This window comes from Pelodiscus sinensis, chromosome 27 (genome assembly GCF_052426305.1).
Source record: "Pelodiscus sinensis isolate ZL-2025 chromosome 27, ASM5242630v1, whole genome shotgun sequence".
NCBI lineage: Eukaryota > Metazoa > Chordata > Testudines > Trionychidae > Pelodiscus > Pelodiscus sinensis.
Genome location: NC_143078.1, coordinates 14,728,096 through 14,744,928, shown reverse-complemented (window position 1 = coordinate 14,744,928; position 16,833 = coordinate 14,728,096). Strand labels below are relative to the sequence as shown.

Here is a 16,833-nt window from a genome sequence, read left to right as displayed (position 1 = left end):
CTGGCATCCACCCTGGCTGGCGTTATGGAGTACGGTGTATGCTGCCTTTCTGGGTAACACTAAGCACGGGGAAGTGCCCCCAGCCAGTACAGTGACCTGTGCTGCAGAAATGCTTGTAAGACTCCCCACACACAGCATACAGTTCCCACGCCTGTTGGCTTTTCAGCAACACTGATGCCGGGTGTGGTGGCGGCTGCTGCATACGGTAAACCCCGGGGATGTCTGGGTTGCAGCTGTGCCCCTGGAGCGAGGATCCTTCCTACCTTGATGGAAGGGGGGTTTCTGTGCAGCAGGGGCTGGCTGGACGGACGGATGGAAGGAAGAATGTTCCAGCTACCCTAGCCGCTAGCTAGCCCCGTGGACACAGGGATTAGGCCGACTTATCCACGGTGCTCAGTGCTCAAAACTTTTCGCCGCCCCGGGCGCCAATGCTCGCATGATCTAATTAAGTGTAGCAGAGACTGAGGTCCCTTAGTGGCGTTCGGCGCCGGCTGCGGAGAAGTTGCTGTGCCCAGGAGAGCTCTTGGCTCTGGACAGGGAGAGAGCTAATGACGGGCTTTCGTTCCTGTGGCCTGGCCCCACAAGGACGCGTCAGGGCTTTCCGGAAGGGTGTCAGAGCCCAGGGGTGTCCAGGGAGGGATGTGGGTTGGTGACACAGTGAGGACCAGGGACTAATATCCAGGTGCTCCAGAGACAGACCGGTCACAGGCCTGGGAGCTGTGGAGACAGGGAGGTAGCAGCTCTGAAGAGGCCAGAGCACTTGGTAATGGGGCATCACAGGCACTTCCAGCGGCCCAGGCTCCTGCTAACACTCCCTTCCCGTGCCAGGTACATGGTGGATGCTGCAGACCAGGAGAAGATTGAGGCCTCGAAGAACGAACTTCACAACCTGCTTGACAAGCCGCAGCTCCAGGGCATCCCAGTAAGTGCTCTCCGGTCCTCGGGCAGAGGGGCGGGTCTCCCAGGCTTGGGGAGTGGCCTCTGGGGCTTTCCCTTGGCTGCTTGGTCGCACGAGCCGCAAAGCTGGGTCTGCGAGAACGTCTCGCTCCTTGGGCAGTAGAGGCGGCTTTGTGGGCCGGCGCTGTCCAGGCTGGAATGGCACTTGAGGAAGATCATGATCCAGCTTCCCATAGGCCCGTGGTCCCCTTGGCTGGCCCTGTGACAGCTGGCTGGACTGGAGGCAATGAGTGTGAACAGCAGCCGGTCGAGTGGGGATTATGAGCGATCGAGGTGCCCGCTGAGCTGCTCGAGGAGGGGCTGCTGGTTGGAATGTCTTGTTTGGGACGCTGCAGGGAGGGTTTTGGCTGGCCAGCAGGGCGCGGGGGCAGGGCACAAGGTCTGAGTTGTAAGTTCCTCCGGATACGGGGACTGGTGCTTCAGAAATGCAGCAGGGGTGCGGCTCCAGGCAGCACGCAAAGCGCAGGATCTCATCCCCAAACCCACCTTCCCCGCGGCAGACTGGGCTGCTCGGCGGGTCTGTGCGAGTTCGGAGCCGTCTGCCAATCCTGAGTTGCGTTTAAACCAAATCAAGTGCCTGCTGCTGTATGTAGCCCTTGGAGCCACTTCTCAGGGCCTTGAGTGCCCGCTGCCTTTCAAGAACATTCATTTAGGAAGAAAAAGCACTTGAGTTAAGGGTCACCAAATGCCATGAATAGGCAGCAGGTTTAAAACAAACAAAGGAAGCTTTTCTTCACACAACCCACAGTCAACCTGTGGAACTCCTCGCTAGAGGATGTTGTGAAGACCAGGACTCTAACAGGATAAATTCATGGAGGTTAGGTCCATCAGTGGCCATTAGCCAGGATGGGTACGGATGGTGTCGCTAGCCTCTGTCTGGAAATGGATGACAGGGGAGGGATCACGTGAGGATTACTTGTTCTGTTCACTCCCTCTGGGGCACCTGGTATTGGCCACTGTCCGCAGACAGGACACTGGGCGAGATGGACCTTTGCTCTGACCCAGTCTGGCCGTGCTTATGTTCTTGCGAGTTAGCAAAACAGGAAGGGTGGGGTTAGCTTTGCAATTAACCAGGCTCTGACCAACCCCCAACTCAGCCCTTCTCTGGCATCAGCTTCGTAGGGTTCTCCGAAGGAAGCAGAAAATCTTGTCCCAAACTGTTTTGTCACTGCTCTGAAGGAAGTGTATCCTTGGAAGGCGTGCCCTTCTCACCCCCGGGGCATTGCCGTTCATAGGACGCAGATTTCAGCCTTGAAACTCAGGAGAGGAGAGGCCAAGCATGGGCCTTGGGTTTGGTTTTTATACCCTGCTTGGGGAGCACAAGTCCGGACATGTCTGGGGCATTGCTGAGTTCCAGGTGCGTCATTTCCTTGCTGGGCGATGGCCGCTGACAGCTGCCCGGCTGTTGGTTACTCTCCTGGCTGGTGTCTCTGGGAGCTAATATCCGGCTGATTCCCAGCTTCCAGCGTGTTTGGGGGACAGCCGCACGGCCTAGTCACGTTCAGTCCAGCGGGCTTGGGGCGGGCCTGGCACCGAGAATTTGAACATGGTGTTCCCCCGACAGGTTCTAGTGCTCGGGAACAAGCGGGATCTGGCGGGCGCCTTGGATGAGAAGGACCTCATTGAGATGATGTAAGTACGGCTCCCAGCTGGGGCTGCTTTCTCCTCTTCCCAAGCAGCTGGGACTGGGGGGGAACTGGAGCCCAGTTTGCTCACACGGTGCTTCGGAGAAGCCGTCCCAGAACACCAGCAGAGCTGCGTGGTGGCAGGTGTGCGGACCCAGGCACTGGGCTGGCGGGGCGTTGGCTAGGGATGTGAGCGTCTACCCGTGTACACAGTTACCTAAGCCTGGGCTCTTTGGGTTAATCCCCACGGTGACATGCTCCTCCCCAGCTGCTGCCTCTGATCAGAGGCAGTGGAGGGGGAGCGGGTCTGCGCAGGGAGCCGGCTTTCGAGATGGCTCCCTGCTCATGCTGGTTCCTGCGGAGCGGCCGCCTCCCCCCGCACGGGGGGAACGAGAGGAGGCAGGAGCCAGTGCTCACCGGAAGCCAGCTTAAAATCCAGCTCCCTGTGAGCACCGCCCCCTCCCACTCCCCCGGCGTGCGTGTAAACTTGTCTCTGCTGAACACTGTGGCAGTGCCACGTTTACCCAGAGCCAGCGGTGGGAAAGGGGAGCCCGGGGCCCGGTTCGGCCCCAGCTCTGCCACACGGGCGCTAGGTGTCCAGCGGCAGCCTCACTCAGCCCGCGGTGCCGAGGGGTCCCTGGCTGAAAGTTGCTGCGGCAGGGCCAAGCTGTCCTTCAGCTTGAGCTTTTCTGGGCCTTGACCACATGGTGGCACCAGTGCTGCAGCTTGTCTCTTGCGGCTGGGCTGCCTGGCCCAGGGTTTGTCTGCCTGGGCGGCTGGCACCCGGGGCGGAGCCTGGCGTGGGCAGGGCCCCGGCAAAGCCCTCCCCGTGTTCCTGTGCCGGGACTCGGGGCCGGGCATGGTGGTGGGCGCTCGAGCAGGCTTTGCCTGCATTCTCGTTGCAGAAGGGGCAGGTTCCAGCCCCAGGTATAGCACAGCCTGGCTCTGCCCCCGGCCAGGGCAGCTGGCCTGGGCGCAAAGCCTGCAAATCCGGGTCTTTGTGGGGCGGGGAAGTAGGGACCTGGTGGCAGTACGAGCCGGGGAGAACTGCGCTGAGGCAGTGCCCTGGAACTCCTGCAGCTGGCAGGAGCCTGGGCCCGGTCGCCCGGTGGTAGGAGAGCGATTCCCCAGGCTTCCCGCCGCCCGCGCTGGCTCGCGGCACCGCAGCGCAGCTCCTTACAGACGGCAGAAGCGCTCTCGGCAGGGCTGGAGCCAGGCCCCGCACCCGCTGCTGTTGTAGTGATGCCGGTTTGGGAGGGTCTGACGCATTCAATAGCGGGGGGGCACTTGCCCACTTGCCGGGGGGAGCCTGGCCTGGTGCCCGCGGGTTGGACCCCAGGCCTTGGCTTCTGTGTGCGTGTGGGACAAGCTGTAATGGCGGCTGGGGAACAGGCAGCCCGCCCTGTGGGCTCATGTTCGGGGCTTGGGTCCATTTGTCAGGAAGCTTTTCTTTGCTGCAAGCCTGTTGACAAGACCCATCTGAGCCAGCATCTGGCCCCGTAGCGGGGGCCTGTGAGGGTGGACGGGGGCCCCTAACAAAAGGGATTGCTCCTTCGGGGCCTTGGACCTGCTCCGATGGGAGCAGCCAGAGTCTGCACTGAGCCGCGTGCGCTCACGACACCCTCTCCCCCGCAGGAACCTGTCTGCCATCCAGGACCGAGAGATTTGTTGCTATTCCATCTCCTGCAAAGAAAAGGACAACATCGGTGAGTGGCAGGCCGCAGTCGGGCTGTGGGCCGCAGTCGGGCTGGGCTGGGGAACCCCGGCCGTTTCCGCCTCAGGGGGTGAGCTCAGCCCTTGGCATTTGGCTCCTCAGGAGGGGGCAAAATGGGGCAGAAGTGTCATGTCTCATCTCTTGGTGCCTACCCTCCCCACCCACGGAGCTGGGGGAGCCGCCAGGTTCCCAGGGCGGGGGGGACGCTGCCACAGAGCAGCGGTGGGAATGCAGGCGAGAGCAGGGGGCGTGCCAGGCCGCCAGCCCCTGGGGAGCCCCACCCCGGAGGGGAAGGAGGGGGCCCCCCGCCCTTTGCGGGCGGTAACTCTGTGCGTTGCCTTTGCAGACATCACCCTACAGTGGCTTATTCAGCACTCAAAGTCCAGGCGAAGCTGAGAGCCCGGGGACCGCGCCTCGGAGCGGGAAGATGCCATTGTCCAAGCCCACGCCCCCTTCTCTCTGTCCCCTGCTCTGTCCCTCTCTCTCCATCTCTCTCTCTAGATGGGTATTTTAGGGGACTCCAGGCTCTGCTCCTGCTAAGGCGGAGCTCCTGTTTTTATTGTAAAGAAGCTGTTGGACTCCTGTCCCCCCGTTTGGCACTGTTCTGTTGTGGTCGGTGTGTACACAGTATATATATGTATATATATTTTAATTTAAGCAATTATGCTGTTACCAGACTGGGCCCTGTGGCCGTAGCAGGGCTGGGGGGTGAGCCCCAAAGGCAGTATTGGGAGGGCGGAGCGGCCGGGCCGGGCCATGCCTTGCTGCTGGCAGGCTCCGGAGGGGGCATTCCTCCAAGCCTGGGGCCCTTGGACTCCCCCGCAAGCCTCTGAAACGGCCACTGCCGGCGGAGCGGAGCCTTCTCCATGCGGCACATGGACACCGCCCTGGGGGAGAGGGAGACGTGGCGAGGAGAGGGGGGCGGTTGTGCTCTTCAGCCTTGGCCAGGCTGTGGAGAGTCGGCGCTGTGCCCTGCCTCTCCTCGCCTCTTGGCCTCTGCCCCCTCCCTGGGCATGGAGCCTTTCGATCCCACACTCGGGCTGGCTCGGGGGGCAGCTCCCTTCCTGCGACCCAGGCCCCGAAGTCCTGACCCCTCGCGAGGCCCACGCCGCGCAGGAAGGCAGGACCGCGGGGCGGCCGAGCATGGGGATGCGGCTGAGCTGGTACCTGCAGCCCGGCGAGGGAGCCAGGCCTGCACAGGGGCCGGTGTGCCGCCCATGCCACCCTGCTCTCCCGTGGCCTGTGTGGTTGGCTCAGCCATGGGGCCAGCCCCTCCGCCCGGGGCGCGGTCAGCGCTGTGGAGGTGAAGCTGAGAGCAAAGCTCTGAGGAAGGGCCTCCCCTCTCCCTGTGACCCAGAGTCTGCAGGCAGGGATCCCCTCCCCACCTTGGGGTCAGAGATGGGAAACCTCTTCCAGCCTCATCCATCTCCATGGGGTCAGGGGAATTGGGCCCTGCCGAGGGGATCCCCCCTTAGCTTGTGTGTGGCAACCAGAGACCCCATCCCCCTTGTGAGTCCAGGAGCTGTAGACACCTGCCCCGTCCTGCCCAGTCTGGGAGCAAGGGGGGATTGCCCTGTGTGCCCGGTTCTGGGGAAGCTCTGGGGCAGGGGTGGCAGAAGGGGCATGTGTCTGCCCACAGTCTCAGCACAGCAGGGCTGCTCGGGGTCGTGGGGTCCCAGGACTGCCTTGGAAGATACCCCATTGCTTTGCCCTGCAGCCGGCCCGGCTGTGTTCCGATCCTCGGGCCTCTTGCGCACTAGCACACGCTGGCCTGCTGCCCCACTTCCGTCACAGCCCCAGAGGGGCACAGGCATGGCGTGCCGAGGGGCGCTGGCTTCCCCCAGTGCGCAGGGGTCAGAGGAAAGCCTGGCTCCCGGAACAGCAGGACTTCCTTGCCCTCTGTACAGCCCTGGTCTCCGGGCAGCGGCAGGCCGGGGCTGGCAGGAGGGACGGGAGCGCCTCTTTGCTCCAGCCCCGTTGACTTCTATCCTGTGTTGGAGCCAGCTCTCCCGGAGCAGGCTGGGGGCGAAGGGACAGGACCGTGAGACTTCTGCCGTGCACAGCCTGCCTCTTTCCATCCCGCCCTGGGCAGGGGGGGAGCAGAGAGCCCTGTAAAAGCCATGGGTTCCCCTGCCAAGGCCCCCACCCTGCACAGAGCTGCACCGGCCCGGGGATTGGGGGCGGGAGGGGGGGGAGTTTCCAGACTGCTTTGTTCTCTTCTTGTTCTCGCAGAATTGCACAAGGAGCCATCCCCAGGGGTTACTGAATGACTTGGAAAGTGGTGTCACTATTCCTTTGGCAGGAGAGATTTTTTGGCTCCTATTGACCTTCTCTGGTGGGGAATGAGTCTTGTAACTGTACAATTATTTTGGCCGCCTAATCATAATAAATTAACAGTTTTGTGTTGGGGGAGGAGCGCGCCGTGGTCTCCTTTCCTGTTCTCTCGCCAGCCGGCGGTGCAGCTGGCTGTGGGCTCGGCCCACGGACCCCCCGCCAGGGTTGGCATGGTTACGCTGGCCTCTGGCCCACGGAGAGCAGCTGGCGCTGGCGGTCACGGCGGAGGGAGGTCGTTCTGAGCAGGGGCAGGTGGTGGGTCTCACCCCCATGCTCCCCTCCCGTTAGCCACCGAAGGGTCGGATCGTCCGGCTGTGCTAGAGACGACTGGGAAGGTTGGGGAGGGGTTTCCCTTCCTTGCCCTGGGCCCTGCGGGTGGAGAGGGAGGGTGGTAGGGCTGCCCCACACCGCCCTCCTCGCCTTGCCTGGTCTCTGTGGGGCCTGGCCGGGGGAAGCGGGCACACATCTTGCTTGGCATGGGGCTGGGCAGAAGGCATCTCTGCAGGCCGGGTGCGGTGACCTGGGCCCACGGCTGCTTCTGGGAGGGTGCCTGAGGCTGCCCCTGGCTCGTGTTCGGAGAGCGGCTGCTCCCTAGGCTCTGTTGCCACTGGGCCCTGCTTGGGTTGCAGCCTGTGATGGCAGAAGGCCCTCCTGCGGCTCAGCTAGCCCCCTGCCCACCCTGCCCTTGCTTTGCAGCGTGTAAGCCCCAGCGGGGCGGGTCCTGGCCCCCCAGCAGTGGGATGGGATGGGCCCCTTTAAGAGGAGCCTCTGCCAACCAACCAAGCCTCGTTCCTCCCATGCTTCCTTGCCCGGCCCGCTGGCTCTTCTGAGTAAGCCTTGGAGAGACACCAAGTGCTGCCGGGAGAAACTCCAGCAGCACATCCCATGCTGGCAGCGCACGGGGCATCTCCCGGGGGGGGGACAGTGCCAGCCCCTCCCGCCGGTCTCTTGAGGGGCACTGGGGGAAGCTGCAAGGCCAGGCTGGTCTGTGCTGCAAGGCCACCCCTGCCCTTGTGTATCTGCCCCTCCACGCTGCAGTTGGGCCCCAGGCCCTGCTCCGTCGGCCGCGGGGCTTGGTGCAGGGACAGGACAGCAGGGCCCCGTGCTGTGAGCGTGCAGGGCCGGGCTGGAAACGTTTGCGCCGCGGGCTCCTGTGCCCTGTGTGCTCTCCAGGGACCTTGCTCCTCCCTGCTAGCCCAGCCCAGAATCCGCCTCCAGCCAGTCGGATGGGCCTGGTCCATCTCGCTCGTGGCCTGGGCACGGGGTTGGCTGCCAGCCATGAGGAGGGAGGGGGGTTGCTGAGGGGAGCCCCCCTCCCCCCCCGAGGCAATTGTGCCCTGTCCTACCCAGTGACCAGAGCAGGGCCATTCCCCCAGTGCTAGGAAGTGACGGGGGGGGGGGGGAAGGTGTCTGTCCCTTTTGGGGGGAATTCTACAGGTTCTTACCTGTCTGTGGGGGGGGGGGGGCACTGTGCCTGAGCCTGGGGTGTGGCCGTGGGCTCCAGGGGCTGAAGGAGCAAGGTGGGGAAGTGGAGTGACACCCCCCCCATCCTGACTGCCCTACTGGGTGGGGGTAGCCATGAGAGCCCAGGGCATCGGAGGGGGCCATGCTCTGGGGCCAGGCAAAGCCAGGGCCACAGGTGCTGGCTTTGGCCCCTTCCTGTTCTCCATCCTGCACCCACTCAGCCCCTGGGGCCTTTCCTCTGCCCTCCACTGGTGGGCTGGGGCAAGTGCCTCCTGCCCCAGGGCCCCCGCAGGCAGATGGCAGCCCTGTTTGCACACGGCAGCCACTCCGCACCCGGCCTTCGGCTGCCCCTCCCCTCCCCGCTTTTCCCAGCCTCCCGCGGCCAGCCCAGCTCCCAGACAAGGCCTGCATTGTTCCCCTGGCCCCGGCTCAGGCCAAGCCAGCACAGCCAGAACCACGAAGGCAGCTTCCCCCACCCGGCAGCCTTCCTCCTGCATTGCCCCAGCCAGCTGGCCCAGCCCCCAGCCGGGAATCTGCCTTACGGGCATGGGGGAAAGCTCTCCTGTACCAGCCCTGGTGGGGGGGGGGGGGCAGTCTACCCCTCCGCCCCATGCAGGGCAGCCTGGCTCTGGGAAGGGAGTGGGGGGCTAGAAGGGTAGCACCCCCCCACACACACATGCCACTGCTGGGATGCTGGGCTAGCGAGGCGCCCAGGGCACGGCCCAGCCAGGCAGCTGCCTCTCGCCATGTCGCCTGTGCTCACGGCGCCCCCGGGCCCTGTTTCCTTGGCAGCCTGTGGCCCCCACGTCCCCTGGAGTCCCACTGGAAGGGCCTGAGGGGGGGCCCCAGCACCAGGGCCCTGGATGCGCTGGGGATGAGGGGCCGGCGAGCGCTGGTCGCCGTGGGAGCGAGCGGGGCGGGGGGGTCGGACCTCATGCGCCCTAAACAAAGCCCGGGGCTTCTGTCTCCTTGGCAACGGGGAACCGGGCGGGTGTTGTTCCCTGGACAAAGCCCTCGCTGAGCTCCTGGGGCTTCGGCCCATCCCTTAGCAACCGCCTCCCTCTGCCCGCGGCATTTCAGGGGCCGGGGGTGGCCGCCGAGGCCGGAGAACAAGGAGCTTTACATCCCTGAGCCGGGGCCACGAGCTTACGTCCCCAGCTGCTGCAGCCAGGGCACCACGGCCCCGTTGCCCGCCCGGTTCCGCCAGGCCCAGGGCGACCCAGCGGGTGTCTCCAGCCCAGCGTGGCAGGGACCACAGGCTCCGTCGCTGGCCTGGAGGCAGGCACACCGTGTGGCGGGGGAGGCGTCCCGAGCCAGTTCGCTAACCTGCCGGGGGCTGGCGCCTGAGCCGTGATTTTGCAGGCCTGGTGGCTGGAGGGTGCCATCACTTACAGCCTCCTGGAGCTGGGGCACCGGACGGAAGTGGGGCCGGGGGCTGGTCAGCGCAAGCGTCCCCGGCTGGGGCTGGGGCGATGGCAGCAGTGGGGTCAAAACCCTTTGCAGTTGGAGCGTTCGCCAAGCGAAGCCCTGGGCAAGCCGCATGGCCTCCCCCCGGCCCCCTCTGCACTGGCCTGCTGGGACCGGCTGATTTCTGACCCGTGGGGCTGCGGCAGAGGGGGCAGGAACGCAGCCTCGCTCCACCGGGTCAGTGCAGGGAGCTGGGCCGTGCCACTGGGGCAGCCGTTGGCTGCCCGTTCAGAGCTCCCAGCGCCCGCAGCTCCACCCAAGCTGGGGGGTGGTTGGGGGCTAGTTCTCGGGGTGGCTGACACGGTTCTCCTGCCAGCCTGGGGCAAAAAACCAAAACTCTCCTTGTCTGGGTGGCCAAGAGCAACCCTGGGAGCCAAGCCAGGGGGGTTCAGCACCTGGGGCGAGGGAGCCTGTGCTGGGCTGCCCGAGGATGCGCTGGGCGTCACTGTTTTCCTTGCTGGTGTGCAAGGGGGTCTTTCCCGGGCACGGCCAGCGGGCTCAGAGAGCGGGCACGAGGATGCGCTGGGCGTCACTGTTTTCCTTGCTGGTGTGCAAGGGGGTCTTTCCAGGGCATGGCCAGCGGGCACCGAGAGCAGCCTCCTGCACTGCCCAGTGAGGAACAGCCAAAGGAGGTTCTTGGTGGTTCTGCGCTGCCAGGGAGCGGGTGGAGCCGGAGCCAGGCTGCGCAGAATGCCTGCTTTGTGAGCCCGCAGCTCAGCCCGGCTCCTTCCCCTGCCTCACAAAAGGCTCAGGTGCCATATGGAGGCTGCCGGACGCTCTGTTGGCGCGGAGAGGAGAGGGGCGAGACAGGGAGCTTGTGCCCTATGCTCTAGGGCAGCAGCCGGCCGGGCCAGGCCGGGGCTCCCTGCAACCCCCTGGGACTTCCCTCCCCCTCTCCAAACCCCTCTGCTCCCCACCTTCTGACCAAGCCCCTTAGATTCCCTGCCTCTCTAGCCAGCCCCTCTCCCCCCAGCCCGGGCCACTGGCTCCCCATGCCCACAGTGGAGGGAGGCACCACGTGGAGTGCGCTGGTCTAAAGCCAGACCAGGTGGGCTGGCACCCACAGGCAATTTGATGTGCGATGGGCGGCTCAGAGCCCAGCCCGCAGCTACGGCATTCAAGAACCAGCCTCGCCGGAGGCCCTTGTTCTAGGTTAGCGATTTATTGAGGACACGGTACTCGTACAGGAGACAGTTTAGATCCTACAGGAGGCTTTTCATCGGCTGCCCCCCAGTTTGGAGGAGGGTCTGGGGAAGAAGGAGGACGCTGAGCCCCCAGGATATGTCGGAGAGGTTACTAGTTGCTACCTCCTCTAGGAGACACTGGGGGACCTCTCCGCCCTGGAAGTGCTGCCAGCGGGTCCTTTCCAAGACACCCCTTTAGCCTGGTCAGCAACCCCCAGGGGCCATGCCGGGGAAGCACAACAGGAAGATGCGGGTGGCCTTGATGACTCTCTAGTAAAGGCAGGAGAACTATGAAGCCACATCAGCTGGCAACGGCTCTAACGTCCTTGCTGGGTACCAAGCAAGCCCACGGTGGGCGTGAAGACGCCCTGCTCCCTCTCCGCCCGTCGGTTCGTGTGCACACACTGAGACTAACAATGTTTGGTCTTGGGATACGTCAAGGGAACAATCCGGCCTCCCTCGGGGTGCGCGGGGCTTAGCAAGGCGTGCCGAGGGCCAGGATCGGGGGCGGCGGCTCCCTGGGCCTGTCGAAGAAGATGGAAGAGGACATCTCCGTCTTCAGCTTGCTGTCAGAGCTGCTGCCCTCGCTGGAGGCCACGTCCTGGCCACACTCCTCGCAGCAGCAGCAGCAGCAGTCCATGAAGGCCTGGCCCAGCGGCTTGCAGAGGCAGAGGAGCAGCACGGGGGTCACGGAGCACTTGAAGAACAAGAAGAACTGGTTGATGAGGCTGAGCAGGTCCAAGGTCTGCTTGGACATGTCTGGGGACAGGTAGGCCACCACCACGTTGCAGACGTTCTCGGGGACGGTGCACAGGCCGTAGATGACCGTCAGGCCGATGACCGTGCAGTTGAGCTGCCTCTCGCACTGGCCGTGCTTGGAGCCGCGGCACTCCGCCTTCTTCTCGGCACTGCTGATCCGCCGGGTCACCAGCTGGCAGCTGACGGTGAAGAGGATGGGCAGGCAGAAGTAGCAGCCGAAGTACCACCACATCCTGGCGTTCTGGTAGGTGAGGACCAGGGAGTAGACGGACTCCGGCAGCGCCGTGGAAGGCTTCATGGTGCAGTACTCAGTCACCAGCCCTGAGACCGGCGACGTGTCCCGGGCCAGCTGCCAGAGGAGAATCTCCGGCACCGAGAGCGTCATGGAGCCCACCCAGATGACGGCCAGCTTGGCGAGGATGGATTGGCACTGCTCGATCGGCCGCATCTTGAGCTGGGGGCTGGTGGCTGCGTGGAACCTGTCGATGCCCAGGGCGCACAGGCTGAAGGTGGTGACACCCAAGGAAGACACCTGGGGACATGGAGAACAGACAGGCTGGGGTCACTGGCTCCGAATGGAGACCGGGTCGCACAGGATGGAGACCCAGCAGGCCTGCCCAGCTGGTGAGAGGGAAGTTTTTAAGGTCCCTTTTCACTCTCCAGTGAGCACACTGCCCAGACGCAGGTTAGGGGAGCTCCCAGGACTTTTCCCCCACATCTGCCCCAATTGACCAGTTCCGACCCAGTGTGCACACGCGCTGGTGAGCGTGCAACACGCGGGCCTAAGAGGCGGCTGCAGCCAGAGATCCTTCCGCACCCTGCTCGGATATTACACGGGCCCCCCCAGCACCTGGGAGGGAGCAGGTGTGGGTGGGACGTTTGTTCAAGGCTGGAAACGAGGGGAGCAAGGCTCAGGATCAGCCACGTGTCTCCGGCCCACCCGCCAGCTCCTTGCAGGCCACCAGCTACGTGCTCCAGGTCTTCCCGTGCGCCGCTCCCCGCCCCCCATGTGCTGAACAAGCCAGAGCTGTTCTTGTCCCAAACCAGCCCCTGGGCATTTCCGCTGCATTGAGAAACCCGGGAAAACACTCCCTCTGCCAAAGGAAGGGGACAATTGGTAAGTTCTGGGAGGGTTCGCAATGAAAATAAACATCAACAGCCGCTCCGCAGCCACCGTGCCAGCCCTGCCCCAGCCCCACCGCCCCTGTGCGAAGGGAACGGCACTTTCCCTTCCCTGTGTCCCCGAGGGGGGAGGCCCACGACCCTGCACCCCCACCCAGACACGAGACTCAGCCAGCAGGGAGAACAGAGGGTTATGGGCCCGGGGGGACACAGCGCAGGCAGACCTGTTAGTGCAGGAACCAGGAGCGGTCAGTACGAAGAGGGGCCCAGAGCCAAAGGCCCTGCCCCCCAAGCCAATGAGACTCACCCCCCCCCAGCATGCAGTCTCCCCCTGCAGCCATTGTGGATGTGGGGGAGGCTGTGACCCCAATGTGCCCACCCCCATCTGGCTATTGGCGCAGTGCCCAGGGAAACTGAGGCCCACCCACGGGGTTACTACAGGACAGTAGAAATCACATGCAACATAAGCCAACAGGTAGAGCGCATCCAGCCCCCCGTCGCCCCGCATGTGAGTTCGCTGGGCTCTGGCAGCCCCCCCGGCCCAGAGGGAGACCCCGAGGCTAGGAGGGTCCCTCGTGAGCAGCTGCACCGGCCTGCGCAGCAAATGGCCGACTTCGGCCCTTTTAAAAAAAATAACGTAGCCTTTTTTAACCGTTGCTCTCCTGGGTCTCCTGGCACAGACCCCGCCTGGTGCCACCGCCAGCCTGCGTTCCCCCTTGCTCCCGTACGCCCACGCTGCCCGTCCAAGCTGTGCCCCACCGTGCCTGCTGCCCTGGCAGTGGCGCTCACCCCATCAGCAGTGACCCAAGGCTGTTCCTTCTGCAGCCGCCCCCCCGGCCCAGGGTGCTCATCTCTGAGGTCAGCGTGCCCTGCCCGGGGCCCCCAGCTGCTGGCAGAGCCAGGAGAGTGGTGGCCTCCAGCCCGTGGCCCTGCTGTGCCAGGCGCTGCACGTACACGCGGACAGAGAGCGCGCAGATGAACTCGGCCGATGTGAGAGGTGGGGGCCACTTTGAATGGGGGGGGGGCGCGTCGGGGCAGTGATGCCTAAGGGGGAGGTCGGGGCACCTCTCTCGCTAGGCACAGCCCCAGGCCATCACCCCTGGGGGGCTCTTCCCTTGCCCAGCCTACCCCCTCCTCCCAGTCCCTTCCCCACCCTCCCTCCCCCCCGGTCTGACCGACAAGAGGAAGGACAGGGGTTCTCCTTGCCCGGCGCCAGGAAATTAACCTCTATTGAGCAGCTGAGGGGGTGCTTCCCAGTGCAGGAAGACAGAGTCAGGTTGTGGGGGGACCCCCGGTACTGCCTGTGAGCCCAGCCTGACATAGCCACACACCACGGCCCATTGTCCCTGCCACCGCCACCGCCGAATGTGCCGTGAACGCGGGCTGCTGGGCCGCCGCGTCACTCACAGCTGGCTGCCCCGCCCGGGCCTCTTCCCCCGCCCCCCGCAGAGCACTGGGAGTCTGAGCGGCCGTTCTTCAGGGCTGGGATTCCCCCATGGGAGTCTCCTGCTGCCCCCTGCAACCCGCCCAGCCCTGGGGAGCCGTGTACTGGCCTCTGCAGGGGGTGGCTTTCACCCCACGGATTTCCAGGGATCTCCCCCGGAGCCCTGCGACGCGTCATTGCACTGGGCAGAAACTACAAAGACCCCCCCCCCGCCCTGCCCCGCGGAGCCGAATCGGCCCCTAGGGCCCGCTCTCCGGCCGGTGCAGGGCAGCTGGGCACCCGGCCCCTGGACTCCAGTGGTGCTCTGGCCCATACATGAGCTGGGGCGCTGGCTCCCCCCCATGCATCAGAGAGACAGAGCTGCATGCAGGCTGGCTGCGCCCCCCCCCCCCCATGCTAACAGGCGCTTTCCGTGGGGAGCGGGGGTCTCTGGTCTCTCTCTCACCAGCTCTGTGCTAGTGGGGGGGCCAGCGCGGTTGGGAGGGGAGACACAGGCGCCCCCATGCCCAGCCCCATTTGACCCCCCCCCCGTGATCTCAGTGCAGGTGGCAGGGGGGTTTCCTGGGCTCGCCCGCAGGGGCTCTCCATGGTGACAAAAGCTCCTTTCTGCAGGGCAACCTCCCCACACGATGTCCCCTCCCCACCCACCCCCCTTCGCCCCGGCGTGGCCTTTGAACTAGCCACAGGCGGAGCCCCCCGCCCTGCCGGGGAAGGGGGGCTGTGCGGCCGACCTAGCTAGCGGGAGGCCTGGCGGCTGTGACCACACCGGGGGGCGGGGAAGGGGCAGGTTGTCCTAAGCCAAGTGGCCCTGGGACCTGGCGAGCGGGGTCTCTGCCCCACTCGAGGAGGCCCGGGGATGCCAGCCCCTGTGCCCGACGGCAACACCCAGAGCCGGGAGCTGGGCCCAGCCTCATGGGACAGGAGCAGCGGTTGTGGGGTGAGCATGGAGCCCTCCCTCTGCAACCCCACCTCCCCTGCTGCATCCCCTCAGTGGCAGGTTTTGGGGGGGCTCAATTTCAGATTTTGCCTCTGTCCTCCCCCAAAACCTCTGTGCACCCCTGGGTGCCACCCTTGCTGCTGCAGCTTCCCTGCGCTGGGTCATTTCCCAAGCCAGGGCACCGCTAGCCCGGGTCTGTGTGGGCCACAGCACGGCAGGACCCTGTGTCAGCTGCTGTCTCCCCCAAAGACCCCCCCGCCGCCCCCAAATCAAGCTGACTGCGAGGGAGCCAGGGCGGAGGCACTGCGGATCCGGCTCTTTCAGGCCGGCCTGTTTTCCCGTGTGTCGGGCCGGTGCTGACCTCGGTGTCTTGATTTGGAACACAAGGAGCTGACGGGCCCCACAACACCCTGCAGTACCCAAGTGCCCTGCAATCACACCCCCCTTTCTCCTCCCTGGCTCAGCCGGCTCTCCCGACATCCGCCGGGGTCCGGTCTCACTGCACACCCCAGGGCTAGCACACGCCACCTGCCGGACCCCCCGCCCGCCCCTTACCTCCAGGAAGGGCACGACGCGGCAGGAGAGGTCCCCCAGCAGCCGTGTCTTGGTGATCTCGTTGAAGATGACGACGGGGAGGCAGAAGAAGAGGATGAGGAAATCCCAGAGAGCCAGGCTGGCCAGGATGGAGTTCCAGGCGCTCTTCAGGTAGTAGCTGTGCCAGACGATGCACATGACGGCCAGGTTGCCGACGATGCCCACGGCGAAGACGACGAGGGAGAGGAACATGACGGCATAGGCGCTGTAGGAGTTCTCCGTCACCGGGTACAGGGGGTTCTGGATCTGCAGCCGCTTGTCCGGCGCCGTGGGGGGGTTGCCCCGAGGGACTGTGCCTTCCAGGTCTGTGCGGCTCCTCTCTTGCTGCTCCGCGGGGTCGGCGCTGGCTGGCACCAGCGGCTTGGTGGGCCGCAGACTGGCAGGGCTGATGGGCCGGGGGAACTCCACCCGGATGCCTGGCATGTACTGCTGGACGGACTTGGAGTCCTCGTCCTCTGTGCCTCTGCGCAGCCTCTCCCTCGTCGGCCGCTCGTCTGCGGCGGGCGGGACCCCCTGACCGTCCCGGGGGCGCCGCTCTTGCCCAGGGGATCCCAACAGAGCACCGTCTGGGAGCTCCAGCCCATCTCCTCCGTCCCCGCGCTGGGCACGGCCTCCCAGGGTCAGTAGGGCACTGCCCGGCTTCGCCACAGCCCCCGGGAACGGCAGCCCCAGCAGCGAAAACACGAGCAGCCAAGGCACAGGCATCGCTCTGCTAAGCAGAGGCCGCCCCGAGCCGGGGGCTGCGGAGAGGCAGGGAAAGTTCCCCAACTCGGAGGAGGAGGGGAGGGGCTGCGTGGGGTGCGCCTGGAGGCAGGGCGGCTGCAGCCTGCTCTCCCAGCTCCACGGCCGCTCTGGGTTCTCCGCAGAGCTCTGGCTGGAATAATAATTGTTCCCCCCCCCCCCCCCCCCCCAGCAAACTGGGCCCTTGATGGAGCCCCAGGCCCTCTGGTGGCCGCAAGGCAACTCACCAGAGCAGCCACAGAGAGGGGGGTTCTGGGATCTCTGGAGCTTGGAGCCGTGGGGACGGAGGGAGCTTGGCCAATCCTGGCCCATGCAGAGCACGCCATCCACCCAGAGCATGCCCCACGGCCCAGGCAGACACAGACCACGCTGGGGCCCAGCTGTGACCATGGGGCAAGGGACGTAGCGGGAGCGACGCCCCGAGAACAGAGCAACGCCGCGAGAAATGCGGGGGAACCCCCAAAGCGAGTGCAAGGCCGAGCCCCACCCAT

At 65.1% G+C, this 16,833-nt stretch overlaps 2 protein-coding genes across 2 annotated transcripts in view; one reads left to right on the top strand and one right to left on the bottom strand.

Annotated features, from left to right (window-relative positions):
* Positions 1-6,706, top strand: part of ARL8A (ARF like GTPase 8A) — a 40,636-nt gene extending 33,930 nt beyond the window's left edge. Inside the window, exons 4-7 of the mRNA XM_075910233.2 lie at positions 829-922; positions 2,522-2,589; positions 4,218-4,288; positions 4,643-6,706. Of these exons, the coding sequence (XP_075766348.1) occupies positions 829-922; positions 2,522-2,589; positions 4,218-4,288; positions 4,643-4,692 (283 nt within the window). The 3' untranslated portion in view covers positions 4,693-6,706. The remainder of the gene's footprint in view (positions 1-828; positions 923-2,521; positions 2,590-4,217; positions 4,289-4,642) is intronic.
* A 3,996-nt stretch (positions 6,707-10,702) lies between these two features.
* Positions 10,703-16,458, bottom strand: GPR37L1 (G protein-coupled receptor 37 like 1). Its single transcript, XM_075910210.2, has 2 exons — positions 15,563-16,458; positions 10,703-12,036 (listed from the first exon to the last, which is right to left on the bottom strand). The coding sequence occupies exons 1-2, from the start codon at positions 16,304-16,306 to the stop codon at positions 11,221-11,223; spliced, it is 1,560 nt and encodes a 519-aa protein (XP_075766325.2). The 5' UTR covers positions 16,307-16,458; the 3' UTR covers positions 10,703-11,220.
* Positions 16,459-16,833: the final 375 nt, after the last annotated feature.